At 33.0% G+C, this 16,733-nt stretch overlaps 1 protein-coding gene across 1 annotated transcript in view; it reads right to left on the bottom strand.

Moving 5' to 3' along the window:
* Window positions 1-16,733, bottom strand: part of cblc (Cbl proto-oncogene C, E3 ubiquitin protein ligase) — a 35,390-nt gene that overhangs the window by 5,498 nt on the left and 13,159 nt on the right. The window contains exons 3-9 of the mRNA XM_056475349.1: window positions 12,895-13,041; window positions 9,621-9,777; window positions 8,521-8,642; window positions 5,835-5,972; window positions 5,665-5,752; window positions 3,897-4,028; window positions 3,168-3,374 (exon numbers count right to left, since the gene is read on the bottom strand). Of these exons, the coding sequence (XP_056331324.1) occupies window positions 3,168-3,374; window positions 3,897-4,028; window positions 5,665-5,752; window positions 5,835-5,972; window positions 8,521-8,642; window positions 9,621-9,777; window positions 12,895-13,041 (991 nt within the window). The remainder of the gene's footprint in view (window positions 1-3,167; window positions 3,375-3,896; window positions 4,029-5,664; window positions 5,753-5,834; window positions 5,973-8,520; window positions 8,643-9,620; window positions 9,778-12,894; window positions 13,042-16,733) is intronic.

A 16,733-nucleotide genomic window follows, 5' to 3' on the forward strand; every position in this document is an offset into this window, starting at 1 on the left:
ATGAATGAAACAGACACACCAAAATTAATTTCCCAACAGTTAGGATTTTACAGTTTCATATTTAATATGGTTATTCATCATTCCTATGTGGCAAATACCATCTGGAAGGAGCATGCAGTGTAGATCTTGCTTTATGTGAAAATATGGTTGAGGGCTGTGAATAATAAGAAAAATGTTATAAATGGAAGAGGGATTATCAACTAAACATTATATAAGTAAGTTTATAAATCTGTAATCAGTTTAGTACCTATATATAATGTCTTTAATCACCTATAATCTATAATCTACATATATACCTATAATCTATAATTTACATAATCTTACATATTATGTAAATTATGTACCTTTTTGTTTAAATATTTTTTGTTTTAAAAGACAATGTCAAGTCTAGATGATTTGTGTGAATGTGGTTGATGAAACAAAACAATATAAACAATAGACAATGAATATTAAGAACTTTAAACATATGGCCCGTTTCCCGTTTGCCCGTTTTGGTACAGTACAGTATGGTAGAGTTAGGTATGCTTTTGGCCCGTTTCCACGGAGTGGTACGGTACGGTCCAGTTCGGTATGCTTTTATGGCCTTTCCACTGTCAAAAGGTACCAAAAACCGAACCGTACTGTACCACTTTTTGGGTACCCTTTCCAAAGGGTACCTAGCACGGCAAAAGGGTACCAAAAGGCAGAGCTAAATGCGCAGACTAACGCTATTGGTTTACAGAGAAGCATCACTCGCGCATACACAAGCAGAAGAATGAAAATAGCCAGAAAATGCCATTTTTAACACAGACGAGACATTTAATCGTAATACTATATGCATATAATAACAAGCCATGGTTGACCGAAGCTCAGACAAACCTTGTCGTTGTACTGTTTTTGTTTAACGAGGCCATCTAAAAGTGAGAGCGATTTCACTTTCTCCAGAGAGCTCGCGATTGCTCGTGTGCACGTCTATTTTAGAAATAACGAACTTCTTGAGCTGATAATAATAACCTGCACGTGATTATTGAAGTGCTTCTGACATCCGATCCTTTCATAAACAGACAAACGCGAGAGTGAAGCGTGAAAAACAAAGGAGAAGCCAGAAAAAAATGAAGTAGCGAATGATTCTTTCACCAACCTAAAACATAAACAAACTGCTATGTATAACTTTTATCATCGCCTTTTGGACTATTATGAACTCAGAATGACAAAATTACTTTCTAACAGAGGCTACATGTGTTGGCGAAGATTAAAGATAAAGATGAGAGGTTTGCACTGACTGGGCAATATGTTGCATGCCGTTTTTTTAACCCAAATAAGGACTAAATGTAAGTTGTGTGTAGTTTTTCTGTAAATGGTAACATATGTTGGAGACTGTAAGGGTCTGTATGTGTTCATGTATGTTGCATTTATCTATTTATTTTATATAATTGCAGATGTGACAGTAGGCTATTTCGCACTATCATTGATCTGCAGTTATAATCAAATCCATATGTTCATACAAAGGTTAGTAATGACATTTATTTACACAAGTATTTATGTCTATAAAGCATCTGTTTTGTGAGAAATGCTTCTCATGTGATATGTGAACGACCCATACAGCTTTACTTCAACATTTCCTCAAGCGAGAATGACGTCGTACACCATGCCCTTGGTACCCTTTAGGCAGTGGAAACGCAAGCCTGATAAAGGTGACCTGTAGTTTTTATCTGGTTTTAGCAGTGTTAATTGTTTACAATGGTACGACTATATAATTTACTCGCAGCAGATTTTATAATTTATATTGACAATAGTTCAGACAGTCACTGAATATGTTGCATTTAAACCAGGGGTGCCCAAATTTTTTCTTATGAAAGGCCAAAAACCAAACTTGATTGAGACTAGTGGGCTGAAGGTAAGTATAGTTGCAATGGGTAATTTCCTAATTTATTTAATAATATTTAATTAAAAGGACTAGAAAACATTACTTTATATTAACTCATACAGTATTTTATTTTTACTTTTTATAATGAACTTATTACAGTAAAAACAAAACAATCTAATTTATAACAGAATTACAGTAGTTTTTGCCTTCATTTGCTTGCTTGCTCTATCAATTGAGTGACAGTATTTATATTTTATAATATCAGATTCATTTAGAACATTGAATTGAAACATTTCATTTCAATTAGCTTTTTTTGTAGCTCAGCAATAAAACAAAAAAGGTTACGTCAAATTAGAAATTACAATCTCTGTTAAAGGCATTCGCCCCGCTTTTAGATTTGGTGGTGGGCCAAATCAAAGGTTACAGTGGGCCAATTTTGGCCCACAGGCCATACTTTAGGCATCTCTGATTAAAACAGTAATTTCATTGTTCGAGAGCAAATAAAATGTCAATTTGTGACAAACATTTTGACAAATGAAGTGAGTAGACTTTTATTCTTTTGTGTACAGTCTGAAAAGCCCATTTAGTTTCAACTTTATAGTACAGTTTGGCAATATATAATAGTATACAAAACTGAACACGTATAAAGAGTTTGCTTGTTGTTTTCATACAATCTGATGAAGACCAATATGTAACTATGAAAAAAAATGTGTTGAACAAGAGTTTAGGATTGTAAAGTATGAAAAGTCAAAATATGAATGCACAGGATTAATTGTTAACACACTGAATTATTAGCAGTGGAAATGTTTACCCGATTACCTACGATGTTTCTTTGCTTGTGGTTTAAAATGACCCAGAATTATTTATTTGAAGTCTGTGTGTAACAAAAATTTACAACGTTTTTGTTTGTTTGTTTGTTTGTTTGTTGGGTTTTTTCTTCATTTTTTAGTAGCGCACACTGTCATTCTTTAGGCCCCTCTTATTTTCTTAACCACGCCCCTCTTATATTCTTAACCACGGCCCTCTTATATTCTTAACCACGCCCCTCTTATATTCTTAACCACTGCCCTCTTATATTCTTAACCACGCCCCTCTTATATTCTTAACCACTGCCCTCTTATATTCTTAACCACGCCCCTCTTACCGTTAGTTTGCTACAATGTAATGATAAGCAAAAAGAAAGCCCCACCCCCTACTCAATATTCATTTTCAGTTAAAAGTAAATCAACATACTGAAATAAAAGTGTCAGCAATGTCTGGTTTACACAGACTTTAAAATGTGAACAGGCCTAGCGAAGATTTCACAATTACATATTCATACCTTTTTCATACAAGCCAGCTTTTTCATCACTAGCTCTATATCCTCATGGTCCTCTTCCTCATCATCATCATCATCATCATCATCTTCATCATCTTCCTCCTCCTCTCCTGCCCTCTTGTCTCGGATGGGCAAATAGGGCTCAATGAGGATGGATTCTGTGCCTCTAATGTCACAGCGGCAGTAAGGACACGTGTGTCCATCTGACTTCTGCAGGTTAGAAAAAATGACACAAAACTGAACACACTAATTCACCTAGGTAATGCACAAAACATGAAAAGACATAACGCTCTAGCTCTGAGTTACGCAATGTGTTATATTTAAAGATGAAGGACTACAGAAACACATCACGTCCTCTTTTCTCTAAGGTAAATGTTATCTCAGCATGCAATGAAAGTGTGGCTTCTACTTGAGAGAAGTGGAAAATCAGTCACACATCAAACAAGGGCAGGAAGCCTAAGCCAAACTGTCAGGTCATGTTGCATGACAGTGTGGTAAACTTCATGTTTCATGCATTGCTGTTTTCTGAAATACCTTGCTTTATGCAAGTGCTTAATTATTAGTTAATGTTAATGGTTTATTGTATTAGAAAGGGTTCTGTTTATCATTTTTTGCACCAACAAAATAAAACACAAAAAATAGCTGTTCTGAATGTGGGTTTTGGGTGTAACCTCGCCATAATTGATGTGTGAGTGTGAATAGGAGCGATGTAAAGGTTTGTAAATGATATACCTGCCAGCCAGTCAAGCAGGGCTGACACAGTAGATGCCCACAGGGCTGAATTCGAGTGTCTTTGTCTCGTTCGGTGCAGATTTTGCAGAGCTGAAACGTGCTGCCAATCTCACAGTATAATTCATACTGCTCCTGAAGAGAGAATGGAAACAAAGGATTTTTTACATTAGAGGTAAAAAGATGCACTTGAAATATGGGCCAAAAGTGTTTGTGGTAATCTGTGGATTGAAGGGAAGAGATGTGAGACAGTTAACTGCATTTTCAAATTCATCCCAATGAGTTTTAAACAAAGGAAAACCTATATACATATAAAAATACATAAAATCTGATTTCAGAACACTCTATTCATCTAAAACTCTGAGGCTTGAAATAAATCATAAAAATATGCTAAAATGTATCCTTGTGAACTGGAGTGGTTTAATCAAATTCTTCTGAAGATTTTGCTTTATCTTTTTAATTCAGGCTTTTAGACTCATATAAACATTAATTAGCGAACAAGGTGTCAAATTTGGTCATGGAAGCTCAAATGTGCTTGCTTAATGCTGGAGAACCAATGAGGTTTATTCTTTTGTGTTATGTGACACACTGAAGCTTCAGCAGGAAAAGGGGATTGTTTTTTTTTTTTGTCAGTAACAAGCAGGTATAGCTTCTGTTTGTGTTTGCTTATCAATGTGAATAAAATTGAGAGTTAAACCATAAAATGTATGTCTCTTCAGAAGACGTTAATTAAATCCACTGATTTGAATTTGAATTTAATTCAGTGTAAAAAGAGGGACAAATATATATTATATTTTAATCAAATATATTCATTTGTGTTTCACAGATGATCAGAGGTTTGGAACAAAATGAGGGAGAGTATAGGGTAAAATATCTAGGATGGCCGAGAGAGCTCAAATACGTTGCAAGTTAATACACATGCGAATAGAGAAATATTAATAAACTGAAAACATCTTTATTGTAACCAACCCTTTAAATTCATTCTGCTACAATTCATCCTTATCTGCAACAAAATGAACATGTTTGTGCATACAGCTGAAGTCAGAATTATTAGCCCCCCTTTGAGTTCTTTTTCTTTTCTTTTTGAAATAATTCCCATATGATGTTTAACAGAGCAAGGAAATTTTCACAGTTTGTCTGATAATAATTTTTCTTCTGGAGAAAGTCTTATTTGCTTTATTTCAGCTAGAATAAAAGCAGTTTTCAATTTTTTAAAAACCATTTTAAGGACAAAATTATTAGCCCCTTAAAGCTATTTTTTATCTAACATATATTATCTAGCATATATTATTAAGAAATGAGTTATTAGAGATGAGTTATTAAAACTATTATGTTTAGAAATGTGTTTAAAAAATCTTTTCTCTGTTAAACAGAAATGGGTGGGAAAATAAACAGGGGGCTAATAATTCTGACTTCAATTGTAGTTGTGCTTATACATTACAAAATGCACAACCATACACTTTATTTGAACATGTCGTTGTATCTTTCATTACTTCTAAACTATATTTTGTGGAATTTTATTGGCCAATTTTATTATATAAAGAAGCTGTAACCACCAACTTCACAAAAATGCATGAATCATATGATCATTTATGCTGCACAGAAACCACTACAAAGCAAAAACCAGAACATAATCTTCTGTGACATACCTCTATGATGCCATGTCTGTTTAAAACTATTGACATTTAAACAGATGTATAAAACATTAATAACCTCTTAAAAGATAAAAGAGTTAAGAAGTCATTTATCTGATTTATTAGATTTCCTTTACCTCTGTGACTTTGACTCTACCCTTGTGAACTGGACTGCACAGGCTGCTGAGGTCAGGGTTCACATCACGACCATCAGGATATAAGTAGCTGCAGAGACAAATATTTCAGATTGTAACTGACAATTCAGATTTAATTACAGTCCTGAAATAATATTATACTGCAAACTCACCAGCCTTCCCTGAAACCTTGTATGAGTGCCTGGTAGAGAGGTGTATTTTGGGGTATGGTCTGCACAATACTTCCATCATTGGTCACATGGCCAATGGCCCACTGACCCATCTGTGTGCAACTGAGACGAAAGATGTAGCTGTGGACGTACAGAGAACGCCAAATTGAGTCTAAACCACAATCCATAAATGAATTAAAACTAAGGCAAACTAAAACCAACCATTAAAAAAACTAAACATGTAATAAGACATCAAACTATTATAATTAAAACATGAAACATGCATGCTCATTTTCAGATATGCTGTTTTACTGTCAGACATGACAAAAATGAATATAATTAGTTTATGTAATTACATTTATATGTCTTCCATGTACCTCGTGTTGTAATGAAATTTGTATTTATATAGCGCAGTTATTGTGTATGGCCAGATACCCAAAGTTCTTCACAATCATAAGTGGGGTCTCCACACCACCACCAGTATGCAGCATTATGAGACGGCACACACCAGCTATAGGTGGAGTGGAGAGACAGTGATAGAGCCAATTCAGTGGATGGGGATGATTGGGAGGCCATGATAGGTAAGGGCCAATGGAGTGAGTTTGGCCAGGATAACAGGGTAACACCCCTACTCTTTCCGAAAAGTGCCATGGGATTTTTAATGACGACAGAGAATCTTGGTTTAATGTCTCATCCGAAAGACGGCATTCACTGACAGTATAGTGTCCCCTTCACTTTACTGAGGCATTAGGACTCGCACAGATAGAGTGCTCCCTGCTGGTCTCACTAACACCACTTTCAACAGCAACCTAATTTTTTCATGTAGTCTCCCATCCAGGTACTCTCCAGGCTCAGCCCTGCTTAGCTTCAGTGAGTAATCGGTCTTGGGCTGCAGGGTGATATGGCCGTGGCATGTTATAAAAATGTCTGTCTTGCTACATTTTTGAGCCAAATCTCAAAACTGTCCAATGTTGTGACCGCCTCAAGCACAGTTCAGTAAATTACAGCTCTTATCATTTAAAATCGAAATCATAAAAATCATTAATAATACCTCAGGTCTAATTTTACAAGTGGCTATTTTAGTAAATGCCATAATATGTAAAAACATATGAACTTAATACATTTTATCACTGAAAATCATGTCCTCTGGTGTGACACTATATGCTAATTTTATATTCATTAATTCATTCATTCATTTTCTTTTCGGCTTAGTCCCTTTATTAATATGAGGTCGCCACAGCGGAATGAACCGCCAACTTATCCAGCATATGTTTTACACAGCGGATACCCTTCCAGCTGCAACCCATCGCTGGGAAACATCCATACACACTCATTCACACACATACACTACGCACAATTTAGCTCACTCAATTCACCTATACCACATGTCTTTGGACTGTGGGGGAAACCGAAGCACCCGGAGAAAACATGGGAAGAACATGCAAACTCCACACAGAAACGCCAAGGGACCAGGCTCGAACCTGTGTTCTTGCTGTGAGGCGAACGTGCTACCCACTGCGCCACCGTGCAGCCCCCTAATTTTATATGAAAACTTTAATTAGTTGAAGGACCCTATTCAAGATCATGTGACAGAAGCCCCCTGTTAAGTCCATGATGTGCACCAGTTAAGTTTGTTTGAAAACACTATACAATTGTTACGTTTTGTTGTCTTTTTGTGTGACACCCCTGTTTATTGAATTCATGGAAATATGATTCATAATTTCATATAAAACTAAATAGCACTGTATGATGATAAGTGTCCAACAATGAAAATAAATAACTTTCACACTATTTGTATATTATTAAGAGTTAAGTTTTTCTTAATTTTTAAAATGTCGCACCAAAGGATGTTATTACGATACAAACAGTTCACTAAAGACTATAAAAAAACTGAAAGAATTAAGTTAGTGACCCTTTTTATTTTCTCAAACATCAGACTTCAAACTACATAAACATAACTATTGTCTCTTAGTCTTTTTATACAAAATAAAATTACAACTAACTACAGTTGAAGTCAGAATTCTTAGCCCCCCTGAATTATTAGACCCCCTGTTTATTTTTTCCCCAATTTTCTGTTTAACGGAGAGAAGATTTTTTTCAACACATTTCTAAACATAATAGTTTTAATAACTCATTTCTAATAACTGATTTATTTTATCTTTGCCATGATGACAGTAAATAATATTTGACTAGATATTCTTCAAGACACTTCTATACAGCTTAAAGTGACATTTAAAGGCTTAACTAGGTTAATTAGGTTAACTAGGCAGGTTAGAGTTATTAGGCAAGTTGTTGTATAATGACAGACTATCGAAAAAATATAGCTTAAAGGGGCTAATAATTTAACAAACCTTAAAATGGTTTTTAAAAATTAAAAACTACTTTTATTCTAGACGAAATAAAACAAATAAGACTTTCTTCAGAAGAAAAAATATTATCAGACATACTGTGAAAATTTCCTTGTTCTGTTAAACATCATTAGGGAAATATTTCAAAAAGAAAAGAAAAAAAAAATCAAAGAGGGTTTAATAATTCTGATTTCAACTGTATATATATATATATATATATATATATATATATATATATATATATATATATATATATATATATATATATATATATATATATATATATATATATATCTGTATATATCTGTATATATCTGTATATATCTGTATATATGTCTCACCTGCCAGGACGATGTCTGTAGTGCTCCAGTCGAACCTTGACCTGGTCATAGGTGAGAAACGCCATGTATCCAGGATGAGTTACTGCCAAATGGTTCCAGTTTCTTATTAATGTTGACCAAGGCTATAAGGGAAAATCAAACATTACATAGATTTATATTTTAAAGTCATTCAAAGAAAATGGAAACGAGGAATTGATGCATTGCTGGCATTTTCCATGAGCACAACATATTAATAAGAAATATATTCTGAATGTATTTTATTTGTTTTATATTCTATTCAAGTTCCACAGAGCGTCCAATATTCATTCATTTTTTCTTCATCACCACAGCAGAATGAACCGCCAATTACTCTAGCATATGTTTTACGCAGGGGATGCCCTTCCAGCTGCAACCCATCACTGGTCAAAGCTTCCAACATTGTCAACATTGAATTGAATATTAATATTACATAATACAGAGTGAAAGTATTTATCAATAGACTGAAAGTACAATAGTTTAAGCAAAACATCACTAAGTTTGTTATAGTGTAACTAATGAGATTAATATTATTAAATATGTAATAAGATTTTAAGTTTTTACTGTAATTAATATTAATTGGAGATGTACATTACAGCATTAGGGCAGGGGGATCCAGTTTAATTCTTGAATTTGAATTTGATTCAATGATTATTGATTTAAGATAAATGCCATTTAAAATAATTGAAAAGTCAGGATGGGATTGGTGAATAATGCCTCAGACATGTATATTAAACAATTTTTATCTAAAAAGTAAAATTTATAAATATAATTTAAAAAAAGCTTTAAAAAATATAATTTCAGGCTGGTTTGTATTTTGCCCAGTAGCCTACTAGCCAACCGTATTGTGTAATTTAATTGTTGAATATAGAGTCAAAACATTTAAACAGGTTAAAATGCCTTTTTGATGGGGTTAAAATGTTTTGTCATCATGCACATTTTATTTTATATCATTAAAACCAGATCTAATAAGTAAAACAAAAAACAGTGTTCATGGAATGTGCATGCTATGTGCCTTTGTCATATAAGCAATTTAAGCAAGTTACAGGTGTTATGTACAGAATCTCTCCTTAAGCTTATAATACCTGAAAAAGTCTGGTGAAAATATCAAACTCAAAGATGGATATGTGATCGTTACACGTTAGATCAACTGTGGACTTCAAAGCCATGGCCTCCATTCCCTCTTCAAAGTAATGAACCCTCTTCAGTTGCTGCTTGAAAACATTCCACTGCACTATACACCTGAAAGAGACAGAGACAATCACTGGCCAAAAATACATCTATTAGGTTTGTCTACAACATACATTTAAGTGACCTCAAATTTCCCTTGATCTTCTGACATATTGACGTCATTGATGTGTATTTCAAAACTTCCCGGACAGGGCTTCCTGAGAAATTATAGGTATAGTTGTAACAAGGTATAGGTTTACTGCAGGGGTGCCCAAACTTTTTTGCATGAAGGGCCAAAACCAAATATCACTGAGAGCTGTGGGCCGAAGGTAAATATACTAAACTATATTAAATTAAAGTTGCCATGGGTAAATTGCTAATTTATTTAATAATATTTAAAAATAAATAGAAAACACTACTTTAAACCATATTAACTAATGCAGGATAACTTTTTAAAATTATAACTTAATGCAATAAAAACATAAACAATCACGTTTAAAACACAGTGGAGTTCAATGCTGAATACATTAAACATCATTCTTCATCAACCTCATTCATCATCCATTGTCAGGTGACAGTGTGTACATTTAAACAAAATCTGATTAATTTACGCCATTTAACTGAAACATTTAATTTCAGTTAGCTTTTAACAATAAATCATCGAAACATCTCCATCATTCTTCCTTTCTCCTCAGATGGGATGGTGGGCCAAATCAAAGGTTACCATGGGCCAATTTTGGCCATCACTGGTTTAGTGTCACAATCAGCAGCGATTCACCAGGTGATCGGCAACTGGTTTGTGTAAAATGGCATGATGGGATTTGTAGTTTTTTAATGTGACGTGTAGTTCACCAGTGATCTGACAGCAGTGGATCGCTGGTGATCGTGACATTTAGGTGTGTTTAGTTTTTTTTAATGTTTTCAGTTTTTACAGTGTAGGATGTGGGTAAATGTGACCCTGGACCAATATTATGTTGCATGAGTATATTTGCGGGAATTGCCAAAATATGAGGGTATGCTAAGTAAATTAAATAAAGATTCTCTTCCATAAAAAATAAAATTTTCATCAAAACTCTTTGATTAGTAATGTGCGTTGCTAAAAACATAATTTAGACAGCTTTAAAGGCAATTTTCTCAATACTTTGGTTAGGTTAAACCCTTAAATTACATATTTTCATTAGTTGTCTCTCAGAAATGAAAAGCTTATTTATTCAGCTTTTAGATTGTTTAAATTTCAATTTAAAAAATTGGCACCTATGACTAGATTTATGGTCCAAGCTCACAAAATATAAGAGAAATGCTAACACAAAACTGGACATTTACAAAATGCTGAGGAGGGGGAAAACACCACTGCTATATATATAATTTATTCCATTGAAAAACCATTGTTGTGGCACTAATCCATTTGTCCTTCAGTTTACTTTTGAGCAATTGTTGTGTTTTGATGCACTGCATGCAGACGGAATCCCTTCAATATATGAACATAAACATTAGCAAAGTTCCAGATTGCACCACTAATAAAAAAAACTTCTTTAATTAACTTTTTACAGTTACCTGTAGGATTTGATTAATGTTTTTATTTATTTATTTATTTATGCTATCAAATTAAATAATGTAAGAAATGATTGATGATGTCCCACTGAATTATTAAAAAAAATAATGCACACCCGAGGTGGTAATGCGGCCATGATTCTGATTCCACAACCCTCTACTATAAGGCATTAATCTGGTCTCTGATGACTTTTGATGCAAAAATATCTAACTGTGACTTTTATTGAGTTTTATGTATGTTTGACTTTTATTGTTGTGTAGTTTTTTATACTAGTTTGAAATGATAGGTTGTCTGGATAAACTGGATAAAATCTTAAAGGGCACCTATTATCCCTTTTTTTCAAGATTTAAGAGAAGTCTTTTGTGTCTCCAGAATTGGTCTTTAGAGTTTCAGCTCAAAATACCCATCAGATTATTTTTTATATCTTTCAGAATATTGAAATTTTCTGCTCTGAACACAATGTTGCTGTTTTTGTTGCCTGTGCCATTAATTACGGTGGCCGAGAGAGCTTAGCGCGCTGCAATTTAAGAAAGCACATGCAAAAAACAGCAGCAAATAAAGAAACATCTCCATCAGTTTGACAGCACACGTGTTGCAAATTCTCACAACACAAACAACTAAAGAAACGCGCTGCAATTAGTCACGACATTTGTAGATATTCATGTAACACAACGAAAATGTTTCAAGGGGACCCAAAACCATGACGGACCCTGCTGGCATATGGATGTGTTATTATGCCGTGACTGTTGCTCAGTGAAGTGACTGGTGGTCTTTGAAAGTTGACTTGTTTTTCGTTTATTTTAATATCCTGATTACACGACAATCCAAACAGCTTACAAAAGATGATTTTCACCATAGCTGCCCTTTAAAGCATTAAAATGGAAAATCTATTATCCAACCTATAACAGAAAATCATTCAAAATACTAAAATTAATTTTCACTCATTTGTTAAAGAGTTCAGTTTTTAACATTGAAAGCTATCAGAGCAGAGATCGAGGTCACATGATGCAGTTTGAATGTCTTGGTAAACACCCATAAATCACAAGCTATAGACAACTACCAAGTAACACTTTTTTTATAACACAGTAAGATATGGTTTCCTTGATCACTTCATTTTACTTTCATTTTCTTTATTTTTAAACATGTCAGTTTCATTCAGGCTTTTCTCTGAGACCTCAAGTAAAGGATGAAGCAGTAATGTCTATAGTGGATGGTTTAACACACAAGTGTGTATATCATTGGTTCTCATTCACTAATAACTGCGTAGATGACCTGTATGCAGTGTATATTTGTGCATGTGCAGTATTGTTTTTAAGCTCATTCTAATGTTAATGCACATTCAGTAAATGTATAATATATTTCTTTATTTAACCAGATAAAAAACCCATTGAGATCAAGATCTCATTTACAAGGGTGACCTGGCCAAGAGGTTTGCAACACACGACTTATGAAAAAAATTAAAATAAAATAAAATAATAATATTATTAATAATAAATAGAAATGGGGTGATAAATGAATAATAAATAAATGATAAATGAATGGGGTGCATCTCTAACTTGTTTATAAACATTAAACAAAAAAAAACTGTTCATGGGCGCTTTAAAGTAAATAATATCTAAGTAAATAAGCTTTTATACCTGTGTCCAAAAGCTTTCCTCCAGAACTCTTTGGCCTCTGTCTTTGTAACTCTGTAAGTATCACCCTGAAATCGTCCCCCAGGAAACATTGTTCGCAGTTCATTCAACATGTGGCTGAAGAGGAGCGACAACTTAGTGAGATTTCTCCTGAAAAAGACATAAATACAACAACAAAAGAAACATTAAGCAGCCAAATATTAGTAGTATAATACATCATAATGAACTAAAAAGATACAAGTAGCTACATAAAAGAGCTGTGTGCACTTATGAAAAATATGTCAACAACCTATACACAACATATTCCTATATCTACAAACTTGCGCCCAAAAAAGAAACAAAAAAACTGGCACAATGCACTCTAAGTACATGAACAGGAAGTAGTACACACTCAAACATCCTGTCCTGAGTGTTTGTGGTTGACTGACAGCATTTTCCATTACTAATTGATCAAAGTGGTTGTGATGGTAACATCAGCATCCTCTGCAAGATCCAGATCAACAGTCTCATCTGTTACAGCAATTCTCATAGAAAACTGCACAAACTAACACTGTAGGCTTTAAATAGGCTAATGTTTTTAGCTTGGATGTACATCTCTGTGTTTAAAATGCTGTTTCTGGCATACGAGCACATGGCTTTTGCTTTGATATACAGTATACCACAAAAATATCAAGAGACTTATAGAATGTTTATTTGTCTGTATATCTATAATAATAGTGGTAATAATTATTCATTACTTTTTATTTCTTTTATTCATTTCTTAATTTATTTGTTCATTCATTCAGGTATGTTTTCATTCATTTGGTTAATCTTCATCAGGATATGTTGTTCATTTGTAAAATTATACACAATGTTAAAGTTCATATAGTGATTAATTTTGTACGCTGTCTACTATTATTTGTAATAGAATTATTTTTGTAACAATTAGGAGAAAAAATTTATACATTAAATACAATTATAAAAATATATATTATATTATATTATATTATATTATATTATATTATATTATATTATATTATATTATATTATATTATATTATATTAGATCATTTAATTTAATTTAATTTAATTTAATTTAATTTTATTTTATTTTATTTTATTTTATTTTATTTTATTTTATTTTATTTTATTTTATTTTATTTTATTTTATTTTATTTTATTTTATAAAATTTTATTTTATTTTATAAAATTTTATTTTATTTTATAAAATTTTAGAAAAATTTTATAAATTTTTATTTTATTTTATAAAATTTTATTTTATTTTATAAAATTTTATAAAATTTTTAGCAAAAGTGATTGATCCTAAACGTGAAAAAATTTAATTTAATTTAATTTATTTTTTTATTTTACTTTATTTACTTTATATACTTTATATTTTTTTATTTGAAGGGCACAACAGGCATCACATAATATGCAATCTATTTTTAAAAATGCCATCGTAATTTATATTTGAAGAAAGCAGTGCAGCCACAAATTCAATAACAGTTTATACACAGTCGATTAGTAATTCACATTCCTTTCTGCATAACGTAGCCTACTGCGATGAGCTGCATATGAATGAACTCTCTGGAGTCTGGACTGGATGTTAAATTGAGAAAACTGTGGCTCACGCACATGTTTTTCCATTCACACATTATGACCGCTGTGTTTCTACTTTTATCTCCAGTAGCTCAGCCACAAAAGCCTCCTTTCATCTTTTACCTTTTCTCTGAGCATCTTGCAGAAAAAGCACAGCGCTTCTGAGACCCGAATTTTCCTTTGGCCTATTCTGAAATTTTCCACCACACATTTACACTGTCCGTCCACCAAGACACAGCCATGATTGCCCAAACTAGGTCACCAACCTGCAGAACTGAATTTGCCCACATGTACTGTAAAAGGTTTGTGCAGTAATTCTGTATGACTGCATTCTTAGCATACAATATAATCTTTTTTTAATTCCTACATATTGTTCTCTGACCAACATATTAGGTCTTTGTTTTCAATTGCCGAAAGCCACGTTTTCAAACCTGTGTGACATACCAACATGACTCTAGACAAAACAGTTCAGCTAACCTCCAAAATTCATTTAGACCAACACAACAGTTCATATACATCTCAAAATAGGCCTTTTCATCAAACAACTGACAATAGTTCTATTTCAGAAAACATACATTTCATTCCTAACACAGTGACCCAAAGCATATTAACAACCGTGAGCAATACAGAAATCAACTAATTTTATTTTTGAAGTCTGAATTAATTTTCATGTACATCAGTTTGTAATTTTATGTATTCACTGTCTTGAATGTGTTAAAGAATGTGTGATAAGAATAAAAAAATCATTGTGATTATCATATATCAAAACAATTCCTCCGATTTATTGTAATCCATGACAAAATGTTGTTACATGCAAATATATACATTGTATTGTACTTATTAGCCTGCGTATGTGGTTCCATTATCATCAAAGCTTGCAGATCTCATCTGTTTTGTCATACAATTTGTGCTATCCCAGCTGACACACAACCTCATAAGACATTAATATTAGGTTAGATTTAGGTTGTCAGCGTCTAAGGACAATGTTTTTTGTTGTCCAATAATGACGTAAAGTCACGTTGATACTTTGTTGATTTTAGGTTGTGTTGGAAAGTGACTAAAATCTAACACCGAGCAAACATCTTAAACCAACGTCATATTGACGTCAAATATTGACATTTATTCATCAGGTAAGGCAACCAAAATCCAATGTCTGATAGACACCAAAGTGGTAGCGTTCACACAACGTCAAGCTGTAACATCATTAGATGTTGATATTTTGTTGTTTTTAGGTTGCATTGGAAAGTAACCAAAATGACATCGGTTTGACATTGGGTTCTGAAATCAAGCTGATTTTCATTTTCAAACAAACGTACAACATCAATCTGATGTCATGTGGACGTCTTGTGCCTGCTGGGATTAATGTAACTGAGAAATCGTGCACAACCAGCTCTCAATCAGTTCTCATATTTCATAACATAGTTCATAAAAAAGTGTCTAAATAGGAGGTTTTAGCTGAAATTGCGATCATCTTGGAATGCTTCTAGCATTTTCTGTTAAGATTTTCTCTGTTTCAGAATTAATATGGAACAAAATGCATGGAATTTAGTCTATCTTGAAACTGTTGTTAACAGTTTTGAAATTAGTTTGTTAGCATGTAAAGAAAATGCTCAAAATGCTGGGTTTTTTTTTTTTTTTTGCTGCTTTTTGCTGCAGTTGCTCTGCATTAGGCAGGGGCCGGTATACGACTCTGATGGTATGATTACCTTGGATAAAAATATCACGGCTTTACAATTCCACAGTATTGTAGTACTGCTCTAAAATAAGTTCTTTATAAATGTCTGGATAAAAAAGAACAACTTTTTCCCCATTGAACATAGTAAATATTTTGTTAACATTTCAAATGTTTTGAAACAATAAATGTCAGGCTAAATAATTTAAATAAGTCATTGACTTCTGCTGTTTTAATTAGTTTCAAAAACACAGATTTCATTTCAACTTGAAAAGACATCTTTGGATATCGTTCTTTTCCTTGGATATGAAGTAAACCGCTGCACTGTTCAGCTCTAAAGTATGCTGGATGTTGGTTTATAAGAGATTTGTTTTTCAGATGTTTCCTAAATCATGGACTGACCAGTAGCTGGTGATGTGGAGGGTCCTTTTCTACAGTTTCCCGAAACAAAACTCAATAAAATAGTCATGAAAAAACACGTAAAAAAAAACAAAACTTACAAACAGCTTTGTAACGGTATAAAAGAAAATTTTAACGGTTTTAAAACCTTGACTTTCAAAGTGCCTACTCTGCATAGACTTTTGTTTGGCTGA

This window comes from Danio aesculapii, chromosome 16, assembly GCF_903798145.1.
Source record: "Danio aesculapii chromosome 16, fDanAes4.1, whole genome shotgun sequence".
Taxonomy (NCBI): domain Eukaryota; kingdom Metazoa; phylum Chordata; class Actinopteri; order Cypriniformes; family Danionidae; genus Danio; species Danio aesculapii.